Source organism: Cnephaeus nilssonii, assembly GCF_951640355.1.
Source record: "Cnephaeus nilssonii genome assembly, chromosome: 9".
Lineage (NCBI taxonomy): Eukaryota > Metazoa > Chordata > Mammalia > Chiroptera > Vespertilionidae > Cnephaeus > Cnephaeus nilssonii.
This window is the reverse complement of record NC_137080.1, coordinates 89,365,979-89,389,135: the sequence shown is the minus strand read 5'-3', so window position 1 is coordinate 89,389,135 and position 23,157 is coordinate 89,365,979. Positions and strand designations below refer to the sequence as shown.

The 23,157-nt window shown below is 43.7% G+C and overlaps 1 protein-coding gene across 3 annotated transcripts in view; it reads right to left on the bottom strand.

Annotated features, from left to right (window-relative positions):
• Positions 1-23,157, bottom strand: part of BTBD9 (BTB domain containing 9) — a 483,558-nt gene that overhangs the window by 73,849 nt on the left and 386,552 nt on the right. For all 3 annotated transcript variants that reach the window (XM_079780631.1, XM_079780629.1, XM_079780630.1), the window contains exon 9: positions 20,956-21,063. In XM_079780631.1, coding sequence (XP_079636757.1) covers positions 20,956-21,063 — 108 coding nt within the window. The remainder of the gene's footprint in view (positions 1-20,955; positions 21,064-23,157) is intronic.

Sequence of the window (23,157 nt, the reverse complement as noted above, 5' to 3'; positions counted from 1 at the left end):
CCGGCCTCGGAGGGAGCCCCAGGCTTGGCTCCGCTCCAGGCTACAAAGTTTCAATTGTAGAAGGGAAATAAATTCCAGATACCAGGGCCTCCGCTTGGGTTGCCAGGGGGCGTGGCTGGCCTACAAACCACCACAAGCCCCTCGCTCAGGCCGCCCTACACCCCAAGGGAACCCCCATCCTGATCCGGGACACCCTTCAGGGCAAACCAGCTGGCCCCCACCCCTGTACCAGGCCTCTATCCTATCTAATAAAAGAGTAATATGCAGATTGATCATCACTGCAACACACAATATAGCTGCCCTCATGTGGTCAAAGATCCTGCCCCCATGTGGACACAAGATGGCCACCACAAGATGGCCAGCAGGAGAGGGCAGTTGGGAGGCACCTGGCCTGCAAGGGAGGGCAGTTGAGAAGGACCAGGCCTGCAAAGGAGGGCAGTTGGAAGTGATCAACCCTGCAGGAGAGGGCAGTTAGGGGTGACCAGGCTGGCAGAGGAGGGAAGTTGGGGGCAAACAGGCTGGCAGCAGAGTGGTTAGGGGGTGATCAGGCTGGCAGGCAGAAGCGGTTAGGGGCAATCAGGAAGGCAGGCAGGCAAGCAGTTGGGAGCCAGCAGTCCTGGATTGTGAGAGGGATCCCATATTGGAGAGGGTATAGGCTGGGCTGAGGGACAACCCCCCTCTGTGCACGAATTTCGTGCACCGGGCCTCTAGTAACAAAGATAACAGCTCTCACATTGCTTCCCCACACCCTTTCCCCAGGGCCTCTCTGTATGCTTTTCCTCCTCAGGGTCCCTTTCCAAAGAGAATGGAGACCAGGAATTGGCAACACTGGTACAAATTTTAGGCCCCCTCTTTGAATACAATCCTGAGTTTTCCCCCCTCCTTACCTTACTTTTCATTTGTAGTAAAGTTTACAAATAATTTGACCTAGATATTTCTAGAGGAGAACACTGGTCTGTGGCATCATTTCAAACAGTTTGGAAAGCTACTCCCAAACCTGAAATCTAATTACACTACATCCCAAGAAAACCTAAACAATAACACCCAGATCAAATGTAGGAAAAGCACTTCTACTCTCAAGGAAAGACCTTCACTTTGATCACAAGTGTCTGCCGACACACAATGTTCTATATCTGTAGTTGGGGGTGGGTGTCTCCATGTAAAATGCCTAAGTAAAAGGATCTCAATAACCATAAATTCTAATTTAATTAAATTGATCTAAATAAACCCCAAAAGATAATATGCTGGGCCAAAAATCAAACCCCATTAAACAACTAAAAAGTGTTGCAGCGGTGAGGCTAGGCCTCCAGAGACTTTGGTAGAAAATGGGTTGTTCCACTGGTGTCTGATTAGAAATCTGCTTTCACCTGGGCCAGCGCATTTCCGGCGCAGGCTGATTGGGTTCCACATGCACAGGAGCCGTTTCCAGCTAGGCGCCTCAGGGGAGAGAAACAATAGCTTCTGAAAGCCCTGCCACTGAGATGATGTGTGTGGGACACAAAGAGGCTATGAAAGTGCCAAATGGATGAGAAGCACTTTCTCCCAGCAACACCGCAGATGTGGGCCACAGGAAGCTGGTCTCCACCCAAGCACAACTTCTCCCGCACCTCACTCATAAGGAAGCTAACTTTATGAAGGTGACTCGTTTGCTTTTTAGATCTAATAAATTGTCTTCATAAACTGTCCACTGTTTATTCTGGTATTTGGCTGAACTTTTAAGCAGACCCAAGAAGTAAGCAATCATTCAACTCCAATTTGTTTTTTTAGGTGACACCAGGAAAGAGTCAGCTGATAGGAGAGTCTTTTTTGATGTGTATGTTGCTTTTGAACGAGACCAGTGGTTGGCATACTCATTAGTCAACAGAGCCAAATATCAACAGTACAACGATTGAAATTTCTTTTGAGAGCCAAATTTTTTAAACTTAAACTTCTTCTAACGCCACTTCTTCAAAATAGACTCACCCAGGCCGTGGTATTTTGTGGAAGAGCCACACTCAAGGGGCCAAAGAGCCGCATGTGGCTCGCGAGCCGCAGTTTGCCGACCATAGAACTAGACTACAGAGAAGTGGTCTAGCTTCTCTTTTCTTCATAACCCCATACAGAGCTCTGCACAGAGAGGATCAATCTATCATTCTGATGAACAAATCCAACCGTTTGTGCCCAAAAGGCACAATCATCTTTTAAATGTGAGGTCAGCTCAAGCAACTTCTGCCTCTTAGTTGACACCATTCACTGATATCCTAGTTTTAGAAAGTCAGACAGATAGAAGTGCCAGGCCAGAAATCTGCAGGAAGGCCAGCCTGTGGCAGATAAATGGCAGGGGCAATGACTGTAGAAGTACCAGGACTCCCATCACCATGATTCAGATGACTCCCCAACATCACAAAATCAACAGCTGCTGGGCTTGCTCAAGCCTCTGGAAGGGTAAGTGGTGACCAAGAGGCCCACAGGAAGGCAGGAAGAGAGAACGCAAGCCATGTCTCAGAAAAGGGGAAGAGTCTAATGAAAAAGAAATCTTAATTTATTATAGGAAAACACCGAAAGTCAAGAGATAACTTTAAATAGAGGTTGAGAGGGTTAAAGTGTAAAGCTTATGTCTGTTTCTTTTCTAAAAGTATTTTCCAATGATTAAAAAAAAAAAATCAGAGCAAGAACGCCATCCAATCTTGACAGTGTGTGGCTCAGGGGAGAAGAGCACACAGCACAGGGACCGTCCTCTCTCAGGGAAGGGCATCAAGTCATCTGGGCAAGTTCACTTTATATTTAAGATACAATCTCTTACAGAAAATTTAAAACAATAACTTGAGACTTGGCAGTTTTATCATCTAAGCTATTGGGCTAAGCTTCAAGCTTCTAATCCCTTGAGGAAAAGCACAGCCAGGAGACAGCTAAAACGAGCTTAAGAATGGATATAGTCGTTTTATTACAAATGGCTACTTCAGAACCATTTGATTTGACTTTGATGTTTTAAAGGCAAGATTAGACATTACACATTTTGGACACACTTGGAAAACAACTTGCCAATCTATCTAGTGAAGAAAGATTACTCTGAAAAATTCATCATCTTGGGAAAAGCCACCCACATTTTGGCTACCACTAAAAGCCAAGCAGAAATCTCCTGTTATCAAGGGTAAGTGGAAAATTACTGATTACATGGTATTACACAGTTTACAGAAACTGCAAGTGCTCACTACAAAGTGAGCACCACACTTATCTCATTATTAGAGAGGGCAGCCAGAGCACAGGCACAGCCTGCCACAAAGCCTGCTCGTCTGTAGGCTGCTGTGGCCAGGCTCTTGCTCCCAACACAAAGGTAACAAGAAGTGGCCTGGCGAGGGCTGAGGGCTGAGGGCACAGGCTGCACTCCACTCCTGCCATCTCCAGGAAGGTCTGTGCTCTAAGGCAGTGGTTGCCAACCGCTGCCCTAAGGCACACTTGAACTTCCCTCCAGCAGGCTGAAGGGAGAAGGAGTGATCTTTATGTATCTACTAAGGCCGAGCTCTCCCTTCTGCAGTCTGTGCTTCCAGGCTCAGCAGGCTGCTTGCTTTCATAAATGTTATCCCTACTGATTCTCTCAGAGAAGATTGGGTCTGTCTAGGTGTCAGAGTCCACAAATGCCTCTATTTGCATTTGGGTCAGAGCCTTTTAATCCCTACTGGCCCTGAGCTGAAGGGAAAACTTAACTGATGAGCCCATGAGAGGAGGGAAGCCCCAGCACAGGGCCTGACCTAGAGCAGTGGCTCACAATATGCCTGTGAAGTTCATGGAGGGATACAGCAGTTTCTGAGTTAACTCGGTCTCGTGCCCCATAAATTGGGGGTTTAGCAGGGCAATCATTCAATATTAGTTGAATAATAGTCTTAGTTAAGGCAGTAACAAAAGGAGAAAACTGACTGAGAAGATCAGCTGTTCCATCCCCAAAGAGGAAGGCTTAGAAGACAGTGTGTGCCGTGTTCCCTTCTCATCTTAGAAATGTGTAACAGTAATTGATATTAATGTAAGAATGCGATATTAGTGCAATGTGAACGTATAAATTTGAATATCAGATTAGAAATCAAAAAATGAGTGCATTTGTAATTGTAGGCACAATACACGCCATGTCTTACCAAAAACTTCATTACTACTTAATGTCATGTGGCTCTCCATCCTCAGGGGGCAACGTAACCACATCCTGTGCGTCTGAAGCCTTTACTGCTCTACATGAAGCAGCCACAAACAGGCAGAGCTATGATTGAGGGCTCAATGGTGCTGTGAGAATGTGATCTTAACATTAGATTAGCATAGTTCTGATTCTTATTTTAACTAGGAGAAGTGAATTCCGAAGATTCAGAAATGTAAAACAAGTAAATAAACTTCATGAGTCCTTCCTTCCCCGCCCCCAGCATACCCCAGAGAAAGGACTATACATTACAAAGCTCCAGCAGTCAGAATTTCTATTAAGCCTATACATCCACTGCCAAATTCTAGAGAGAATTCAGCAACTCCCTAGAGAATCAGGAAGGAAAAAAGAACAATATACACAAGTTACTTTCATCTACGAGCAGCAGTACCAACACTGTTTCCCTCCTTTGCCTGAGCATCACCCCGCTTAAGAAATTTACACTTAAAGGCTCAGAGAGGAGATGAGGAAGCAAGGACTATCACCCAGTCTTTGTCCCTAGAGGAAAATCAGGAGCTCTCAGACAAGTTTAATGTGCAATTCTCCTGAAGGTAGAGGGGTGGGCACAGACTCCTCATCACCCCTTCCAGGTCAAGACTGCCAAGCCCATTACTTAAGAACACAAGCATTCTTTTACTCGGGTAAGGTTTTTTTTATGTGGGCTCTGTATTGTTGTATAAACTTGAATAAAAAGGTGAAAAGTGTATGAGCAGAAAACACTTGTTAACTACCGCCAAAGCAGCTGGTTAATATGTGCAATTCCAGATGATCACCAGTCTGAAACTACACTTTAAAACTGTAAAAAAAAGTTTATTACTGATCCTCAGTACATAATTACAACACCATGGTGAAATTCACTTATATTCCACTTCAAGGGATTGTGAAAAGAAAATGTCAACTGTGGGGAAAATATGCTTTATGGATCTTGGCTTAACACAGGGAAAAAACACACACGCAAGTCTCTTTTGCTAGAAGGAAACACTCTAATAAATGGCCTAATGGACAGAGTGATGAAATTTTTTAAAGTAGGCAACAGGAAGGAAAGGAAAGAAAAGCAGAGGCTAATATACTCTGCAACTTGGATAATGAAGCCCTAGGCAATCTGGACTTGACCACTGGTGTAGAGACTATACTTTAAAAACTGATTTTTAAAGTATGAATTATGATACAGCTAACCTAATATTCTGTGGAGCAAGTAGTAGTGACAGCAAAGTAGGAAATCATATGCAAATGTAAGAGTAATATATCTATAATCTATGGTCTTCATCAGACTTTTTGGAAGGTGAGTCTATCTGATTTGTTCCTTTATGTGATTTTTAAATCTGAACTTCACAAGTTCCTTTGGCGAGGAAATCAACAGTTTTCCTGCTACAATGTTGGCCAGTAGCAGGTGGCTGGGCTCAAAATGCTTCCTTTCAGAAGATCTATCTAACTCCATGCCATATTCTGATCAAGTCCACATTCTCACAGCCCTTACCTGTCTTATATAGGTCATGCAAAATTCTGGGAGACAGACTCAGAACCAGGACATCTGCATTCTAATCTGGACCCTCCACCAGGAGAGAACCTGGGAAAGGCACCTGTGGTTTCTGTCTCAGATTCTCATCTGCACAGTGAGAGGCCTGGACTGTGATTTCCAAGGTACTCTCAGTTACCATATTTTATGATGATAGGACCCTGGGTTGTATTTTGCACTCTGTGTGCATGATATGGTTCCCAAATGTTCAGAATGTGTATATCAGAGGAGAAATGTCTTCTTTCCTCCTCAGTATTCTCCCTCATGAGTGGCCTCTACCTAGCAGGGTCACTTAACAGATATCAGACTGAATCAAAGTTGGTTGGGCTATGCGTCTGATTATAGCCCGACTTGCTGGAGGCTACTCTGGGAAAATCTGGCCTTGTACTTCCAAGGGGGTCCATCCCAGTGCACCTTGAAAGATAGCTGGATTTTTAACAATCAGATGCCCTTCCAGCCTAGCCCCTTATTCCTCTCTTCTCTGAAACAGATCCAAGAAAAAGTGAATATTATCAAGTTATATGCAAACAAATTAAGATGGTCATTCAGCTGACAGAGTAGTTACTTGTGTTTGGGAGAAGGACGATCAAGGAAGATGGCTCCGAGCACTTTTGGCTGGGTTTTGAAGGGAATAGAGGACGAGCAGAGATTTGAAGATCAGCAGGTGGAAATAAAGATAATTAGCTGATCTAAAGTATGGACTTGTTTGGCAATAGTAATTGGGCCAGACTGAAAGGAAAGCTGGATACCCTTAAGGAAAGAATAAAAGAGATAGAGGTTAGAAAGTTTGGTGAGAGTTAGAGATGTGGTAATTATATATTTGAAATCTGGACATGAGATCCAACAGTGGGGCAGAATATTGAAAACAAGCTGCTTGGGGAAAGCTGGCCACGTGGAGACAGCAGATGACTCAGGAAGGGTCTGAGGCTTTTCTCAGCAGACCTCCCTGTGCCTACAGCGGGGAATAGGAATAAGCCAACCAGCCCAGCAACAGTGGTCCAGACACCAAAACAGCGCCAGATGCACATGGAGTACACACTCAAGGAAATCCGTTAGAGGCTGCTGCATTCCTCTGGGAGGGAGGTGTGGAGGTCTGAAATACATGCAGGCAAAGTAGAGGATGAAAGGGCACTAAAGAAAAGATGTGCTACCTGACAGGCTGTGGAGGGCAAGAAGAGGAGAGTCCGAGGGGGAAGAGATGCCCAGGGAGGGGCTACACCAACACAGGCAGGGACACCGAGGAGGAGGGGCTGCTGCATGGGGAACCAACAATGACCTTAGTCTCAGACAAGCTGAGTTTGAGAAGCCATTCTAGAAGGGGCCAAGACTTAATGGAACTCATGAACGGATGAGAACACACCCGAGTCAAGGAAGAATGCCCTTTCAGCTCTAAACTCCGATTCTATGTGCATGCTGGACCCCTAAATTAGAGGAACACTTTCCCCCCTCTTTCTGTTTTTTAACTTAGGAAGGAAACACAAGCCTGTTAGCACTCTGATATACTAGAACACTTGAGTTCGCATTAATCCCAGGATGATTACCCAGACAGTGCTTCTTGCTAGGACCCAGAGACAAACCGAGGCAGGTCACTTTAAGACAATATGATCAAAACTACACTGATCTTCCTAATAGGCTCTACTTTCCTCCTTTGCAGATGTGCATGCTGAACATTCATTTTTAAAAAGGATTTATATGATGACTGTTGTTCTGGTCTTTCTATGTACTCAGTTTGCTTGCCTATATTAGGGTTCCGTGACAACCACCAGAGGCCCATCGAGGAGGAGACTGCATTGCTCTGTTGGCAGAGCCTATCTTCGGAAAGGAGTTAATCCAGGCTTAGTCACGGGACAGTGCTGGGGCTGAAGGGACCCAGAGTCCCAGGATGCCAGAGAGGAGTGTGCGCTGTTGGACAGATTCTATCTACCTGCTGAACAGGTACCCAGGGTGCCTTGGCATGTGGCTTAGAGTTCCTCGTCAGAGATTAAAGCCAGCTTTTTTTTATATATAACCTTTTACTATGAACATCCAGAGAAGCAACGGAAACATATTAACCTGGCAAACAAGGCAAACAGTTTTTAAAGCACTTGGCCTCTCCATAAAGAAAAACTTAACTTTCTCTAGGAGTTGTTAAAAGTAAAGGTAATGGTAACTGATAAACAGTTACTGGAGGATCCAAGTCATTAACTTGAGGGGCAAGGACAGAAGTGGAGACCAGAGAAAAACGAACCTTTGACAATGATTGAACCTGTGTTATGAATAAGGCTGTAAGTGAATCAGGATGATAGACCAATAATGGATTAATAGAGAACTTGGGAAGACACGTTCCTAGTTTATAAGGACTACATTATCAGGGCAATAAGCAACTTTTATTCTCTTACACAAACTCTGCTTTGCTCCACATACCAACACGTGGGCTGGGATGGACAGACTTTCTGTTTGAGCTCTGTGATGACAACAGTTCCAGTAGCAGGACAAATGAAACCATGTATGCATGACTGGACACCAGAGTGGTAGAACTTACCATTCATTCATTCAGACAATACAAGTGCAAGGTCCTTGCTAGGCTATCATGTACAATAATGGGTAAGACAGATCAAATCCCTGGAGCTCTCATGGAGCTTACAGTCTAGTGGGAAAGAACAATAAAAGTCATACAATAACCACACTAAACAAAGGGTCATTGCAAACTGATGTGAGCTGTGAAGGGAAAGTAGCTTGGATCAACGAGAGGGAATAACAGGCGATCAGATTGAGATGGGTGGTCAGCACAGACTTTCCTGAGAAACTGGCCCTTGAGCTGAGAACAGAAGGATAATGGCATTAACCAGACAAAGGGCCAGGGTCAGGGCTCCAGACAGAGGCCATGGCGTGTGCAAAGGCTCTGGGAAGGTGCAGCATGATGTGTGGAGCCGGAGAGAGGAAGCCAGGCTGGCGTGAACAGGGACAGTGAATCAGGACAAGTATGGAGAGACAGCACGGGGCCAGATTGTGCAGGCACTCCAGGCCACCTGAAGAATGCTGGTCTTTATCTAGACAGCAGTGAGGAGACAGTAAGGGGTCTTAGCAGGTATAATACAGAGCTGTGCTTGGAAAGCGCCACTCTGGCCACAGCGAGCAAACATGAGCACAGAGATGTGAGGGGCAGTTAACAGAGGAGAAAGATGATGGCAGTTGGACTAGTGTGGTCTTGATTTCTTGTCATTGGAATGTAATACTAATATGAAAGCTATTTTCATAATAAAAGAAAAATCTTTCTGACCATGCACATTTTAAGTGTGCTCACCCAGTTCACTGGGAAAGTTTATTGAGGTATGCTTCATTTTACTTATAACAGGCATCACAGGATGAGGTGGCTCCTGGATGAAGCAGGAAGGAGAGAGGGAGCTCTGGGAGCTGACAGGACTTCATTTCTTCCCAGCTCCTTCATCTGTCAAATGTTCTGGATGGGAGGAACCTCTCCACTGGTGGTTGACAGAACCTGCTGATAGCTCTACGTTTACAACTCAGGTCACGTACTTAGCATCAAAATCTACTTTCCACCTGGCTTCCAATATACGGGTAAATTTCTGCATAAAAACTTTCTGCGCCACAGAAGATAAGTCCCTTGTGTAGATGTGTAGGTATGAGCGACTGGCTCCCTACTGATGTTTTTTACTGTAAAATATTCATGTGCTCCTGGTACTTCATTATCCGATAGACAACAGTTTGATGAACAGGTGTCTCCAGGTCTGGTCTAACAGATGCCTTCTACAGGGCAAGCTCTGACATCTCACCCTTAACACAAGAGTCTGCCTAGTGTCCTCCGTGTGTGTGTGTGTGTGTGTGTGTGTGTGTGTGTGTGTGTGTGTGTCGCGCGCTCGCACTTTATCTAAATTCTGTTAGTTTTCCATTTTCATTTTTTGCCATTCCTCTTACAGTTATACATGCTCCTTTATCATTCAAGTTCTAAACCTTTTGACAAAATTAACACCAATGTTTGCCCTTTAAAAATTAAACTTAGGAAAGAACATGACTGGCTTTTTTCATTACTGTCAGATGCTATGTAGAAAAATGGAATTAAGTGTGAGAAGAGAAAAATAAAATCTCCCCGAACATTTGAGAAGTGACAATTACACAACCAGAGCCCGTTAATTGGCTCACACTTTAAGAAGGAACAAGCTAGTACAGTCCTCCGACCGCACAGGGAAGGGGACCTGAGGAGAGCAGCGTCTGTTCCCACAGCAGAGACTTGCAAGAAGCAGTAATATTTTAGTACCAGCCTACGTGACAGTCAAGAGCTCCAGTCCCATCCTGGAAACTGAAACTGACATTAAAAATGAACTTCCTCTCATCAGCAGTCTCAATGGTGAAGACATTCCCTCTTTTAAAACCTACTTTCTTTTCATTGCATCACATTAATGACCCCAAGCCCTCTGCACACAACCCGCAGGTTACACGATTAGCAGTGACCTCCTGGCACCAACCCAAGATTTTCACTTTATTAAGTGTCAGGCTAAGAAACAAAGCCGGCAGAAGAAAAGCTTCCTCAACTTTATCACTAACAATGGCAAAAAAGATGCAGGAAATCGCAGGTAAGGTAAATAGTTTAGATTTAAATGCACTGTTTTTCAATCTTGCTACACTTTGGAAGAGTTTACTGAGGCTGTAAATCTCCACCTTTAATTTATCTCATTGCCTTCAACCACTGCAGCACTCAGAAAAAGAAACACAACTCCCTGTTCTAAGATTCCTAGTGAATAAACAGAACCAGCTACAGAAACCGACCCCAGAACAGAACGTTGCCCTTCCCCAGGACTAAATGGCAGTACAGTCAGTGAGGGGCCCGCACTGCTTCTCAGGTGTGAGTGCCATCATGCTGAAGACCAGTGAGCAGACGAGCTGACCCCACAGCAGCCCCTCCCGGGGACACAGACTGTCCAAGTGCTTCTCGGGGAAGGGGCAGGGAAGAAACCTTCTCATGTGCGTATGCTGTAGGAACTGCCTGATCCATGGTGATGCTCCAAGGTCTCAAGTAGGCCAGGGCCTCTGAGAGGGAGAGCCACGGGGCAGCAGACTGGTGAAGTCCCGGGGAAAGGCGAGCAGAGGAAGCACTCAGAGAAGCAGCTCTAAGAGGCCCAAGGGAGAAGCACGGTGTCCTTTTCAGGGAGCACAACTTGTGCTCGGGGAGGTGGCAAGGTTCTGAAAAGCTACTAGGATATTGCTATGGAGAGCATTCATTTATTTAATTTATTGCTGACTGTGCATAAACCATGCCACTCTGCCGCATATGCTGCTCTGGGAAGAACAAGTGTCTACAAAACATTCATGGCTGCAGCAAGAAAAAAATCTCTTTCAAATAAAGTTTTCTTTTTTATTTTAAAAGAAATACATATAAGTTGGTCAAAAATGTAGAAAACTAGAAATAAGTCCCATAACCACAACACACAGAGGCAGTCATTATTAACATTTTGGCCTATTTCCTTCTGCTTTTCTTCTTCCATAATTTTATTTCCTACTTGTGATAATACTTACATAATTTTGTACCTTGCTTTAAAAAACCTTATTATATAAGTACTAGAAGCCCGTTAGACGAAGTTTCGTGCAAAAGACCTTCCTTTACCTGGCTGCTGGCACCAGTTTTCCGCCAGCACCAGTTTTCCTCTGGCCACCCGCTGATCGGAGCGCCTCCTGCCAGCACAATCGGCCACCCTGAGTTCCTCCAGCACCGCCAGTGGAGGAACTCGGGGTGGCCGATCGCGCTGGCGGGTGGCCAGAGGAAAACTGGTGCTGGCGGAAAACTGGTGCCAGCAGCCATGCAATCAGCCACCCCGAGAGTTCTGCCACTGGCGCCTTCCGCCGGCCCCATGGGCCCTCCCACACCGCCGGCCCAATCGGCCACCCAGAGTCCTGCCCCCAGCCTCCCAACAGCCCAATCGTGGGCGTAGCGGAGTGATGGTAATTTGCATATTACCATTTTATTAGGTAGGATTTTCTTAAGTTATTAAAAACTCTTCACAACATCATTTTTTCTTAATCCTTACCCAAGGACATGCTTCCATTGATTTTGGAGAGATAGGAAGGAGAGGAGGGGAGAAAGTGAGAGTGAGGGCGAGAGAGAGAGAGAGAGAATTGGTTGTCTTCCACATGCTTCCTGACCAGGGCTTGAACCTGCCACCTGGGTATGTGTCCTGAAGGGGAATCGAACCCACAACCCTTCGGTGCACGGTATGACATTACAACCTACCGAGCCACACCAGACAGGGCCTTTACAACATCATTTTTAAGAACACTTAAGAACTTATTCAAAAGGGAATTTGAATAATATGTCTAGCAGGAAGATAGTTTATGAAAAAATTAAGCTAAAAGCTAGAAATACTAGGCAATTCTAATAATCCACAGAATTCTCAAATGGAAAAGAAAAATTTCAATAGTACCCAATTATATCTAATCACTTATATTTCCCAAAATGTTTTCCAAGGTTAGTGTTGGACAGATGATGGCTGAGGTCATTAACACTTTGGCAGACAGAATTATCAGTCAATGGGACCACAACAAAGTGAAGAAATGGTTAAAATAAACACAATGAGGTCAATATGCTAAGGAGCACACACTGGCAGGAAACCAGACAGCTGCATACGTGGGAGACATGCAATCAGACACAAGGAAGGGAAGGGAAGGGAAGGGAAGGGAAGGGAAGGGAAGGGAAGGGAAGGGAAGGGAAGGGAAGGGAAGGGAAGGGAAGGGAAGGGAAGGGAAGGACATGGGTCAGGGAGCATCAGCAGCGCTTTGGGGAATTCAGTTCAAGATGGTGGACACTGCAGGTGCATTAAAACTTTCTCCCTTCCTGGGACCCAGTGAGGTGACATCAAAGAAATACAAAGGGAATACATTCATAAAGGTGTTGCAAACTGGATGGAAGGATATTAGCAAATCAAGGTTTTGGTGGATTTCTAGAAAATGGTAGGTGGATAAACTATTCATAAATCTGAGGGGAACTGGCAGATTTCCATATTGAAGCAAAGTGGGCAGGGTGAACAAAAAATTACCACAATACAGCCATATCATTGTGAAATTTAAGAACTCCAAGGATGAAGAGAAGATCCTAAAGGATTCTATCAGGAAATATAAATTACTACAATGAATAAGAATCAGATTACATAAGATTTCTCATTAGCAACATTTAATGCTAGATGGCAATATATCCAAGCTCTCAAATTATTAAGGAACTGAATTCTATATACAAACTCTGTTTTAGCCATGCAAAATTCTGAAAATTTGCTTTCCACAGACCCTTTCTGAAAAAAAAAATTACCTATAGATTCACTCTGTTAATGTCCATGAGGGGTCTTCTTAACAAAGACCTAAGAAATCATATTTGGCTTCAGACTCACCCAGAAGAGAGAAGAGGAAAAACAGCATGCCACTAGAGTAGCAGCAGGCATTTGTCCTCAGGGTAGGGAATCCCTGTGGTAGTCTACCCAACTGTACAGGAGCTATTCCTGCTGGCATGCAGGTAACAGCTCAGGTGAGAATGTATAAGACTCACACTGGGCAGGTGTGGAGCCATTCTGGCTTAGAAGCCTCATATTCCAAACCATTATCTCTAATAGCTCCATAAACATAGATGCCAGAATTTTCATGAGGGACATGCCAGCACACTCAGAAAAGTGAGCACACTCAGAAAATCCAAAGCTATGTTTTTTGAGAAGATATTTACAAGTCCTCCCTGGCCAGGTGCAATTTACTAATCAGGGGTAATTTTTATCATAAACAATAGTGCCTAATCGCACAGCCGACATTCTACATCTATAAGGTTTTCAGAAGAACAATCTAGAAAGTTAACCAACTGGGTCCCAGGTCAATATCTCCTACAGAGAAAAAAGGGGTTTTGCTAACCCTTTATCCACATTCCACAAAAGAAAAAGAAAAAATCCGAGAAACAGTGGAACCAACCCAAATACAAAAGAAAAAGAAATTTTAGGATCACAGCTGCAGAGTAGGCTAAGGAAGCAGTCTGTTCAAAAAATTAAACAATGACCAAACAGAAGCTTCTGAAACAGAAAAAAAAAGGCAACTAGGAACTCTAGAAAAACAAAAAAGCTGGCTAATAAGAAGCTATTTATTATCTGTGGAATAATTCTGAGCACCTGTAGGAAAATCAACCCTACTTGATCTGAACACAGTACAATTCTTCCAAGACAGGTACAAGTTCAATGACAGAATATGTCTCTCACCACAGATCTGTAGTGGAGAATATTTATAAGATCAGAATCTTATATTGAGTTATTAATGGGTTTTCCCTTTCAGGATAAATTTATACTTAACACATGGGAGATTTAACTATAAGTTACAGAACAGAAAATAAGTATCAGATATCTTTACTAGTATAATATCAAGGTGGTGGGACAGCTATCAGAAAATGGGGAGAGGCAGGAGAAATGAAGGAAAGGTTAATTTCTTTATTAACACAGTATAGAGAGTCAAGAAATACTGTCCACAATTGATGGATCAAAATATAGAGATTTAAGTATATTGTTTAATTTTAAAAGGTAAGTAATAGCAGAACTAAAAAAAAATAACTAACAAAAATAAGGAAGGTTAAGTAAGTTAAATTCCTCATTTTTATAGCAAAGTGTTAGTAAAGCTAATAAGTTAATAAATAAATATAAAATATTATGTACAATTGAGAAGTTACAAAAACAAATGCAAAAACAGACAAAACCAGCTATTTCTGAGGAATGGAACAGGAGATAAAAAGGCAAAATTTTACTTTTCACTTATATTTTTGGTATTGTCTACACTAATTTTCCATGTGCACATTTTACATTGATAATAAAGAGATTGATATCTGTATCGTATGTACTGTATTGACATAGATTTAGGGTTAAACATTTTAAAGGACAGTAAAGGAATCAAAAATTGGAAAATGAAGATTTTTGAAATAAGGCTAAAGGGTACAGGATTAGATTATGTGAAAAAAAGAGAGGGCAAAAAATAATTTTATAAAATCCGTTAATATATTTAAGACAACACAGATAAACTTTGGGGGCGTTACACTAAGTGAAATAAGTCAGTAAAAGAAAAGACAAATACTGAATGATCTCACATGTGTGGAATCTAAAAAAACAAACAAACAAAAATGAATTCAAAGAAACAGGACAGATTGGTGGTTGCCAGAGGCAGTAGGGTGGTGGTGAGGGAAAAGGGTGAAGATGGCCAAAAGATAGAAACAACCAGTTATAAGGGAAGTAAGTTCCAGTGGTGTAATGACTACAGTAAACAATAATGAATAGTGTTTGAAAGTGCTAAGAGAACAGATCTTCAAAGTTCTCATCACAAGAAAATAATTATAGCTATGTGAGGTGGTAAGACATGTTAACTAAATTTATTGTGGTAATCCTATATAATAAAAGGCTAATATGCAAATAGACTGAACAGCAGAACAACCGGAACAACCGAACTACCAGCCACTATGACGTGTGCTGGCCACCAGGGGGCATGCGTGGAACATGATAAGTGTCAGCTGCGGTGGGATGGTGGAGCAGGTGAGCAGGGGCACCAGACCAAGGCAGGGCGCCAGTCGTTGCCATCGGGGCAAGCCTCTGGTGGTTACTGAAAATTCTTTGTTCCCGCATGCTGCTGTCCTGCCCAGCGCTTGCACCTGCTGCCAGCGCCAGCCCTGCTCGCACACACTGCCGGCGCTGAAGCCGCCACTCGCACCCACTGCTAGCACCAGCCCCCTCACACCCACTGCTGGTGCCTGGTGCCAGTCCTGATGGCTCGGTGCCATCGGCAGGTGCGAGCGGCAGCTACCAGCCCTGATCGTCCCTGAGGGCTTCTCCACCTCCCCCTGCTCCTGAGGGGCGACTGGGGCAGCAGCCACCCTCGCACCCACTGTTGGTGCTGGCCCCAATCGCTCCATGCCTTCAGTGGGTGTGAGCAGGGCCGGCATCTTCAGCGCGTGGGAGTGGTGGCGGCAGGAGCGGGGCTGCTGGCAGATGGGACCGGGGGGTCACCGTGGGAGGGGCCAGACAGGGGTGCAGAGAATGGGCCAAGGCACGCCCCTGTGCCTACCGCAGCCTCTCGGCACACAGTTCCTTTCGAGGTGCATGAATTTGTGCACTGGGCTCCTACTCATTTTATAATATACTAGAGGCCTGCTGCATGAAATTCGTGCACGGCAGGGGGGGGGCGGGGCGGTCCCCCTCAGCCCAGCCTGCACCCTCTCCAATCATGGGGATCGGGCCTAAACCGGCAGTCGGACATCCCTCTCACAATCTGAGACCACTGGCTCCTAACTGCTCACCTGCCTGTCTGCCTGGTCGCCCTTAACTGCCCGCTCCCGCCCCCGCCAGCCTGGTTGCCCCACGCAGCCTGCTGTTCGGTCATTTGATTGCCCCTCACTAAACTCCCTGCTGGCCTAGTCGCCCCACGCAGCCTGTTCGGTCGTCCTTTCGGTTGCGATGGTCACTTAGGCTTTTATATATATAGACTAGAGGCCCGATGCACAAAATTTGTGCAAGGGGCTTGGCCCTTGCAGCTGCGGCAGCTGCCTCGGCCTTGGCCCCCGCCTCCACGGCTTCATCTGGAAGGTCATCCGGTCTAATTAGCATATTATGCTTTTATTATTATAGATTATTATAGATACATAGTAATCAAATTATATTATACATCCTAAACTTACACAATGCTTTATATTAATAACATCACAATAAAATTGGGGTAAAAACAAAAGCACTCAATACACAAACAGGGATATCCAAGACAGAAAATGAGCCTTTATCCTAAAAGCAAAGAACTTAAGATACCAATAAAGGAAAACACACACACACACACCAACCCCAAGGAGCAGAGGGACTTAGAGGAGACACTGAAGAATCTCATTCCCTGGTATTTTTCAGAGGACAGTAAAAATCTACCCTCTGATTACTTCTTGACTAGGCAGAATGCTATTAAGGCAGGATCTAAGGCAGGATGTAAAGATCCTATAGAACTTCATTTATAACATGACTCACATTCTTTATTTCAATAAAAAGCAGGCTACAATTCTTGAAGCTAATAGAATTCTCTTTGAGGACTGCTCTGGAGTGTAGTAGTTAAAAAGGAAAGGCTTTCTTCTTTTATTATCTGCATATCTTCTATTATATTTAAGACCTAACACAAAAATGGAAGACCGTACGTTGTGGTTATGCCTATAACATAAAATCATAACCGTTGGTTCCAATGATCCCAAGAGGGTTAACAGGCACTTGCCTTCTTGCTACTACTCTTGTTCATCTAATACATTACTTATTTATACACTTACTGCAGTAGCATCGAAGTGCTAATATACAAAGTTAAAAACATATAAATTATTTAAATCCAATAAAGTAATGGAAATGAAAAATAAAAAAGAGGAAAGAAAGATATTGATAACTTTAATGCAAAGCTACTGGGAAAGGTCCTAATAAGGGAATGGGTTTTGAATCAAGAAAAACACCCACTTAAATAAATATACAATTATTATGATATATCTCAATCAATAGTCAGCCAATTCTTGTAGAAAACCAACACTGTATAACACCTTCAACAGGAGGATATAAAAGAAAGAGGTGAGGCCCAAGTGGCTTAGTTGAGCATTTGACCTATGAACCAGGAGGTCATGGTTCAATTCCTGGTTAGAGCACATGATTCTCTCATCATTGATATTTCTCTCTCTCTCTCTCCCTTCCTCTCTGGAATCAATAAAAATATATTTTTTAAAAAGAAAGAAAGAGGTGAGGAATTCTATTTGTAAAACGTAAAATGACAGAAGAGATGGGTGATTGTAACCAGTAGATGTGTCAAAGACAAGCTTTGAGGAAGCAGAGGATATGGCCTGTGAGCTGTACACCCAATAAGCAATGACTATGGGAGGACAAATGGGCAGCTGTTCATGGGCCTTGAAGGCCTCCATCTTTTTTTTTTTTTAATGCACTTTTTCTTGATTTCAGGGTAGGCTGCCTCCTGCACACCCCCTACTTTGGATCGAGCCCGCAACCCGGGCATGTGGAATCGAACCGTGACCTCTGATTCATAGGTCTATGTCACCACTTGTATAAAAAGGCCTCCCTCTTGTATAAAAAGGGTTCTTAGAGCTTGGAAACAAGTTAATCACTCCATTTACCAGTTTTCATCATCTGTCTTGGTTTAGCTCTCTACTAATGCTAGGAGGCGATGCAGTACAGCAGAAAGATATGCCATAAGGTGCTTTGTATTCATGACAAGATGAGATAAAATATGCAAAGTACTGAATACTAGCTATTAAATAATTGTTAGTTTTCTTATGCTATGCCAGAGATGACTTCAAGATTTGTGCTCCACTGAGAAGTCACTGCCCAGCCTGAAAGAGACCGTATTTCCCAGTCCTATTAGAGTGACTGTGGCAACTGACTAGTTCTCTCTTGGGTAATGCAAGTGGAAGGGATGTTCACTATGCCCAGGCCTAGTTGTTCAGAACCAGGAATACCTTCTCTCTATTCTTTCCCCATCTGCCAGCTAGGTGCAGGTGATGCTGATGAGGCCCTAGGTGAGGGCAGAACCACAGAAGGAAGATGGCTGGGTTTCACCATTACCTGTAGAGACCACTTGACAGCCAGAAACACCCACATCGACTGTTACATGACTGAGAAATAAACTATTGTGTTAAGCCACTGAAATGTTGAAGCCACTATTTGTTACAGTAGCAAGTGTTGCCCTAACCAATATAAATATGCTATATGATAATACTACAATAATGGTGAGGCTGTCAGACATTGCATCAAATAAGCATCATTAAAACTATTACCAAATTTTGGCCAAAAAGTACATGAAAAGATGTTCCACATTATTAGTCATCAAAAAACAAAAACAAAAACAAATCAAAACCACAATGAGATGCCACTTCACTCCCACTAGGATGGCTATGAACAAAAAGATAGACAATAATAAGTACTGGCAAGAATGTGGAGAAACTGGGATCCTCATACATTGCTGGTGGGAATACAAAAAGGTGCCGCTGCTGTGGAAAAGTTTGGTAGTTCCTCAAAAACTTAAACCATATCACCCAGCAATTCTCCAGTTCTAGGTATATGCCCAAGAGAACTGAAAGCATACATTCACACAAAAACTTGTACCAGAATGTTCAAAGCAGCACTATATATAATAGCCTAAAAGTAAAACAATTCAGCCCAGCCAGGTGTGGCTCAGCAGTTGAGGGTAGACCCAGGAACCAAGAGGTCACCAATTCAATTTCCCATCAGGGCATATGCCCGGATTGCAGGCTCAGTCCCCAGTACAGGGTGTGGAGGGGGCAGTGGATCAATGATTATCTCTCATCACTGATGTTTCTATCTCTGTCTCCCTCTCCCTTCCTCTCTGAAATCAAGAAATATATATATATTTTTAAAAAGTAAGCCCTAGCTGGTTTGGCTCACTGGATAGAGCATCGGCCTGGGGACTGAAGGATTCCAGGTTCGATTCCAGTCAAGGGCATGTACCTTGGTTGCAGGCACATCCCCAGTAGGGGATGTGCAGGAGGCAGCTGGTCGATGCTTCTCTCTCATAGATGTTTCTAACTCTCTTTCCCTCTCCCTTCCTCTCTGTAAAAAATCAATAAAATATATTTTAAAAAGTAAAACAATTCAAATGTTCATAAAATGATGAATGGATAAACAAAATGTGATATAGATCTCCGTATGATGAAATATTATTCAGCCATTAAAAGGAATGAAGTGCTGATACATGCTATGAACAAACCTTGAAAACTATACTAAGTGAAAGAAGCCGGGAACAAAAGATAACTTACTATATGATTCTATTTATATGAACTATCCAGAATATGCAAACCCATAGAAATAGAAAGTAGAATATTGGGTGCTGGGGCTGAGGGAGCTGGAGGGAAATGGGAGACTGCTAATGGGTAGGATTCTTTTGGGTGTGATGAAAATGATCTAAAACATTAAATAGTAGTTATGGCTGCATAGTGAATATACTAAAAACCACTCAATTGTATGATTTAAAAGGGTGAATTTTATGGTATGTGAATTATTATCTCCTCAGATAATTTGGCTCTACATAGAAAAGTACTGAGCTCTTCTCAGGTAATGACTGGTAAAGGGTATGAGGGAACCATCTAGACCAGTGGTTCCCAACCTTTTTTTGGCCATGCCCCACCGAAGCATCTCTGAAATCCCGATGCCCGCCCCCCGCCACCCGACATATAATTCTTATTATTTAAAAAAGTGAACTGCTATTCACGTGGAGGAAGCCTAAAAGGCCATTAACTTGGTCTAAACAAACTTCCAAAGAACATGGAATCCATGAAAGAGAAAAATAAAAGAACAAAAGGACAGTTGAAGTACTGAGGAAGAAATCACTAAGAAATTGTTTAAAAAATAATAGTAATACGAAGTGATATGAAAAAATAGCAAATAAAGTTTTAAAACATATAATAGATAACCGAAATGCATAAATATGTCACAATATATATTTATATACTGTATATGAGGCCCCTAGAACCATAAGAAATGCAAAAAGTTCACTGTTAATAACTCATTCTTGAATTGTCTCCCTTAAAAATCAAATTGCCCCCTGTGGGGCGTGTGCTCCACGTTGGAACCACTGGTCTAGACGCTCATTTGCTCTGAGTGGTAGTTACATGGGTATATACACATGTATACATGTTCATTCCAGGCATGAGTCTAGGCTGGTCAGACTAGCAGAATCCTGCCTCCTGCCCTCCCCACACCAGGTCAGCTCAAACAGCCCCAATGCCCTATGCATGACATACCCCTGTTCGCCTATAAAGAACCTAACCTATAAACTTTCCTTAATTTGGGTAATAGCATAGCGAACATAGAGATGAGATAAGTATTTAAAGCTAACCCTGAGAATGGTATGAGGGTGGGGAACAGGACAGAGTCCCAGAATAATGACTGAAGTGTATATTGCATCAGCAAAATTCTCTAGGGAAGAAAAAGTTCTAAAGGGGCAGTGTGGGATGTGGGGGGAGGACACAAGACAGAATTGTATATGGAAAATATATTTTCCCCCTGCTTATTAGTACATGCCATTTTCAAAAATCAAGTTCAAATCACAAAATAAGGAGAGCTTGTTTGGTCATATAAAGTAAATTCTCATCTAAGTACTTAATAGTCAAAACTGAAGTAAAAGATCATGAGAATGTTTCAAATTCCAAACAAGATATAATCTGGTGATTCTATGAATCTTCACTGGAACCTTCTGAATCCATTGGAAAGATTGTTTTTAAATTGGAACACATCTCTCAAAGGATGTCACTTACTTGCAGGAGACTTTAGTTCTGTCGGCCACCATGGTCCACTGTTGCTGGTTGGTGGAAACCTCAATGTAGTAGCTGTAGCTTCGATCGTCACAGTCCCAAAGTAATAACCTGAACAAAGGGAAAACAAGGATGCTGTGAAATGTCCTCACTGGCCTGAGGGAATCCCTGTCTACTCTCCATCCCACCTGCCTCTTTGCCCCAACACACTTCAAGGACTGGGGAAAGAAAGGGAATCCCCCAACAAAAGTTTGATGAGAGAGGGCGGAGTCAATCTGCAACAAGAAGTTTGTCTCTTTACGACTTCATTTCACTAGTCACCCAATCCCAGGCAGCCTCCGTCCCCAAGTGGCAGAGTTCTTTTGCCTGGTTTACCAAGGAGATGTCACCATGTCCTCTTTCCTGATTGTTACAACTCCCACCTCCAATTGGCTGCACTGACCAAAGGTAACCTCCTGAGACCACTGTGCTTCCTAATTAATTGGGAGTGTTGCAATGACCCAAATTATCACCTTTTAGGTTCCTTCTCATTACTAACCTTCTTGTTTGCACACCATTGGTAAGATTATCTGATTTGGAGATATAGGCAAACATTCATTAGTAAAACTTTTCTATTATTTAGAAATTGATTATCTGGGTCCTATTCTTCTTACCGCCCCCCCTTTCTTAGCCCAGATAAGAACCTGAGCTATATGATTCCATTTACATAAAGCTCAAGAGACAAAATTTATATATGGTGACAGGAATGAGAACAGTGGTTATCTCTGAGGGTGGCAATGACTGAGAACCTTCTAGAATGCTGGTAATGTACTAATTTTGATCTTCGTGGCAGTTACATGCAAATATTCAGCTACACATAAAATATATGTACACTGTATGTATGTTATTCCTCTATTTAAAAAATAGAATAAAAAAGAATCTAAGTATTGCAATACAAGACCAGACTACAGGCCAACATTCTGCTTGACAGTGCCACAGTGGAGAGAGATCACTGTTTTCTATTATCTCAGCCTCATTACTCCTTCCCACACAAAATCTCTATCTTATTGTTTTACTGCTGGTCATGCACTTGGCCTTCCTCCACCAACTAGAAAGTTAGATAGTGAACTCCCTGAAGGCAAGACCTATGTCTCACAGGTTTTTCTTATTTATTTATTTACTTATTTATGCATTTTTATTGATTCTATTAGGGTGACATCCTATATAATAAAGAGCTAATATGCAAATGGTCATCACGCCCTCATGCCGTCACACTGTAATGGCTCAGACACTCAACAATGGAGAGAGAGGAATGGGGACCAGCCAGGCACAAATGAGCTCACGAGAGAGGAATGGGGACTAGCCAGGCTGTGGCCCGAGAGGGACAAGCTGCACGCCCCGTGGTCCCGGGTGCCAGTGCCTGCACCTGCAGCCCGGGAGAGGGGCAAGCCGCCTGCCCTGAGGTCCCGGGTGCCAGTGGCTGGGGCTGCGGCCTGGGAGAGGGACAAGCCGCCCACCCTGTGGTCCCAGGCACCTGCAGCTGTGGCCCGGGCAAATCCACCCGTCCACAGTCCCCTGCGGCCGCGGCCGGCCTGGGTGAAGCCAGCCCGGGTCCTGGGTGTCTGCGGCCGGCCAGAGGGAGGAAAGCCCAGGTCCCAGGTGCCTGCGACCGGCCAGAGGAGGGAATCCTGGGTCCCGGGTGCAGGGCAAAGCAGAGGCAGTTAGGGGCAATCAGGCCAGCAGGGGAGCAGTTAGGGATGCTCAGGCTGGTAGGGGAGCAGTTAGGGGCGATCAGGCAGGCAGGCAGGCAGGCAGGTGAGTGGTTAGGAGCTACAGTCCCGGATTGCAAGAGGCAGTTGGACATCCCCTGAAGGGTCCCGGATTGGAGAGGGTGCAGGCCAGGCTGAGAGACCCCACCACCGTGCATGAATTTCGTGCACTGGGAGTTGATTAATAAAATTATGTAGGTTTCAAGTGTACAATTCTATAATACCTCACCTGTATATTGTACCAGAATTGTGTTCACCACCAAAAGTCAAGTATTCTTCCATCACCATTTATCCTCCCTTGACCCTCTCCTACCTGCCCCCCAAGCCTCTTTTCCTCTGGTAATCACCATAGAGTTGTATTAACCTGGCATCCCCAGAATAAATCCCACTTGATCATGGTGTATGATCTTTTCAATGTATTGCTGAATCCAGTTCACTAATATTTTGTTGGGGATTT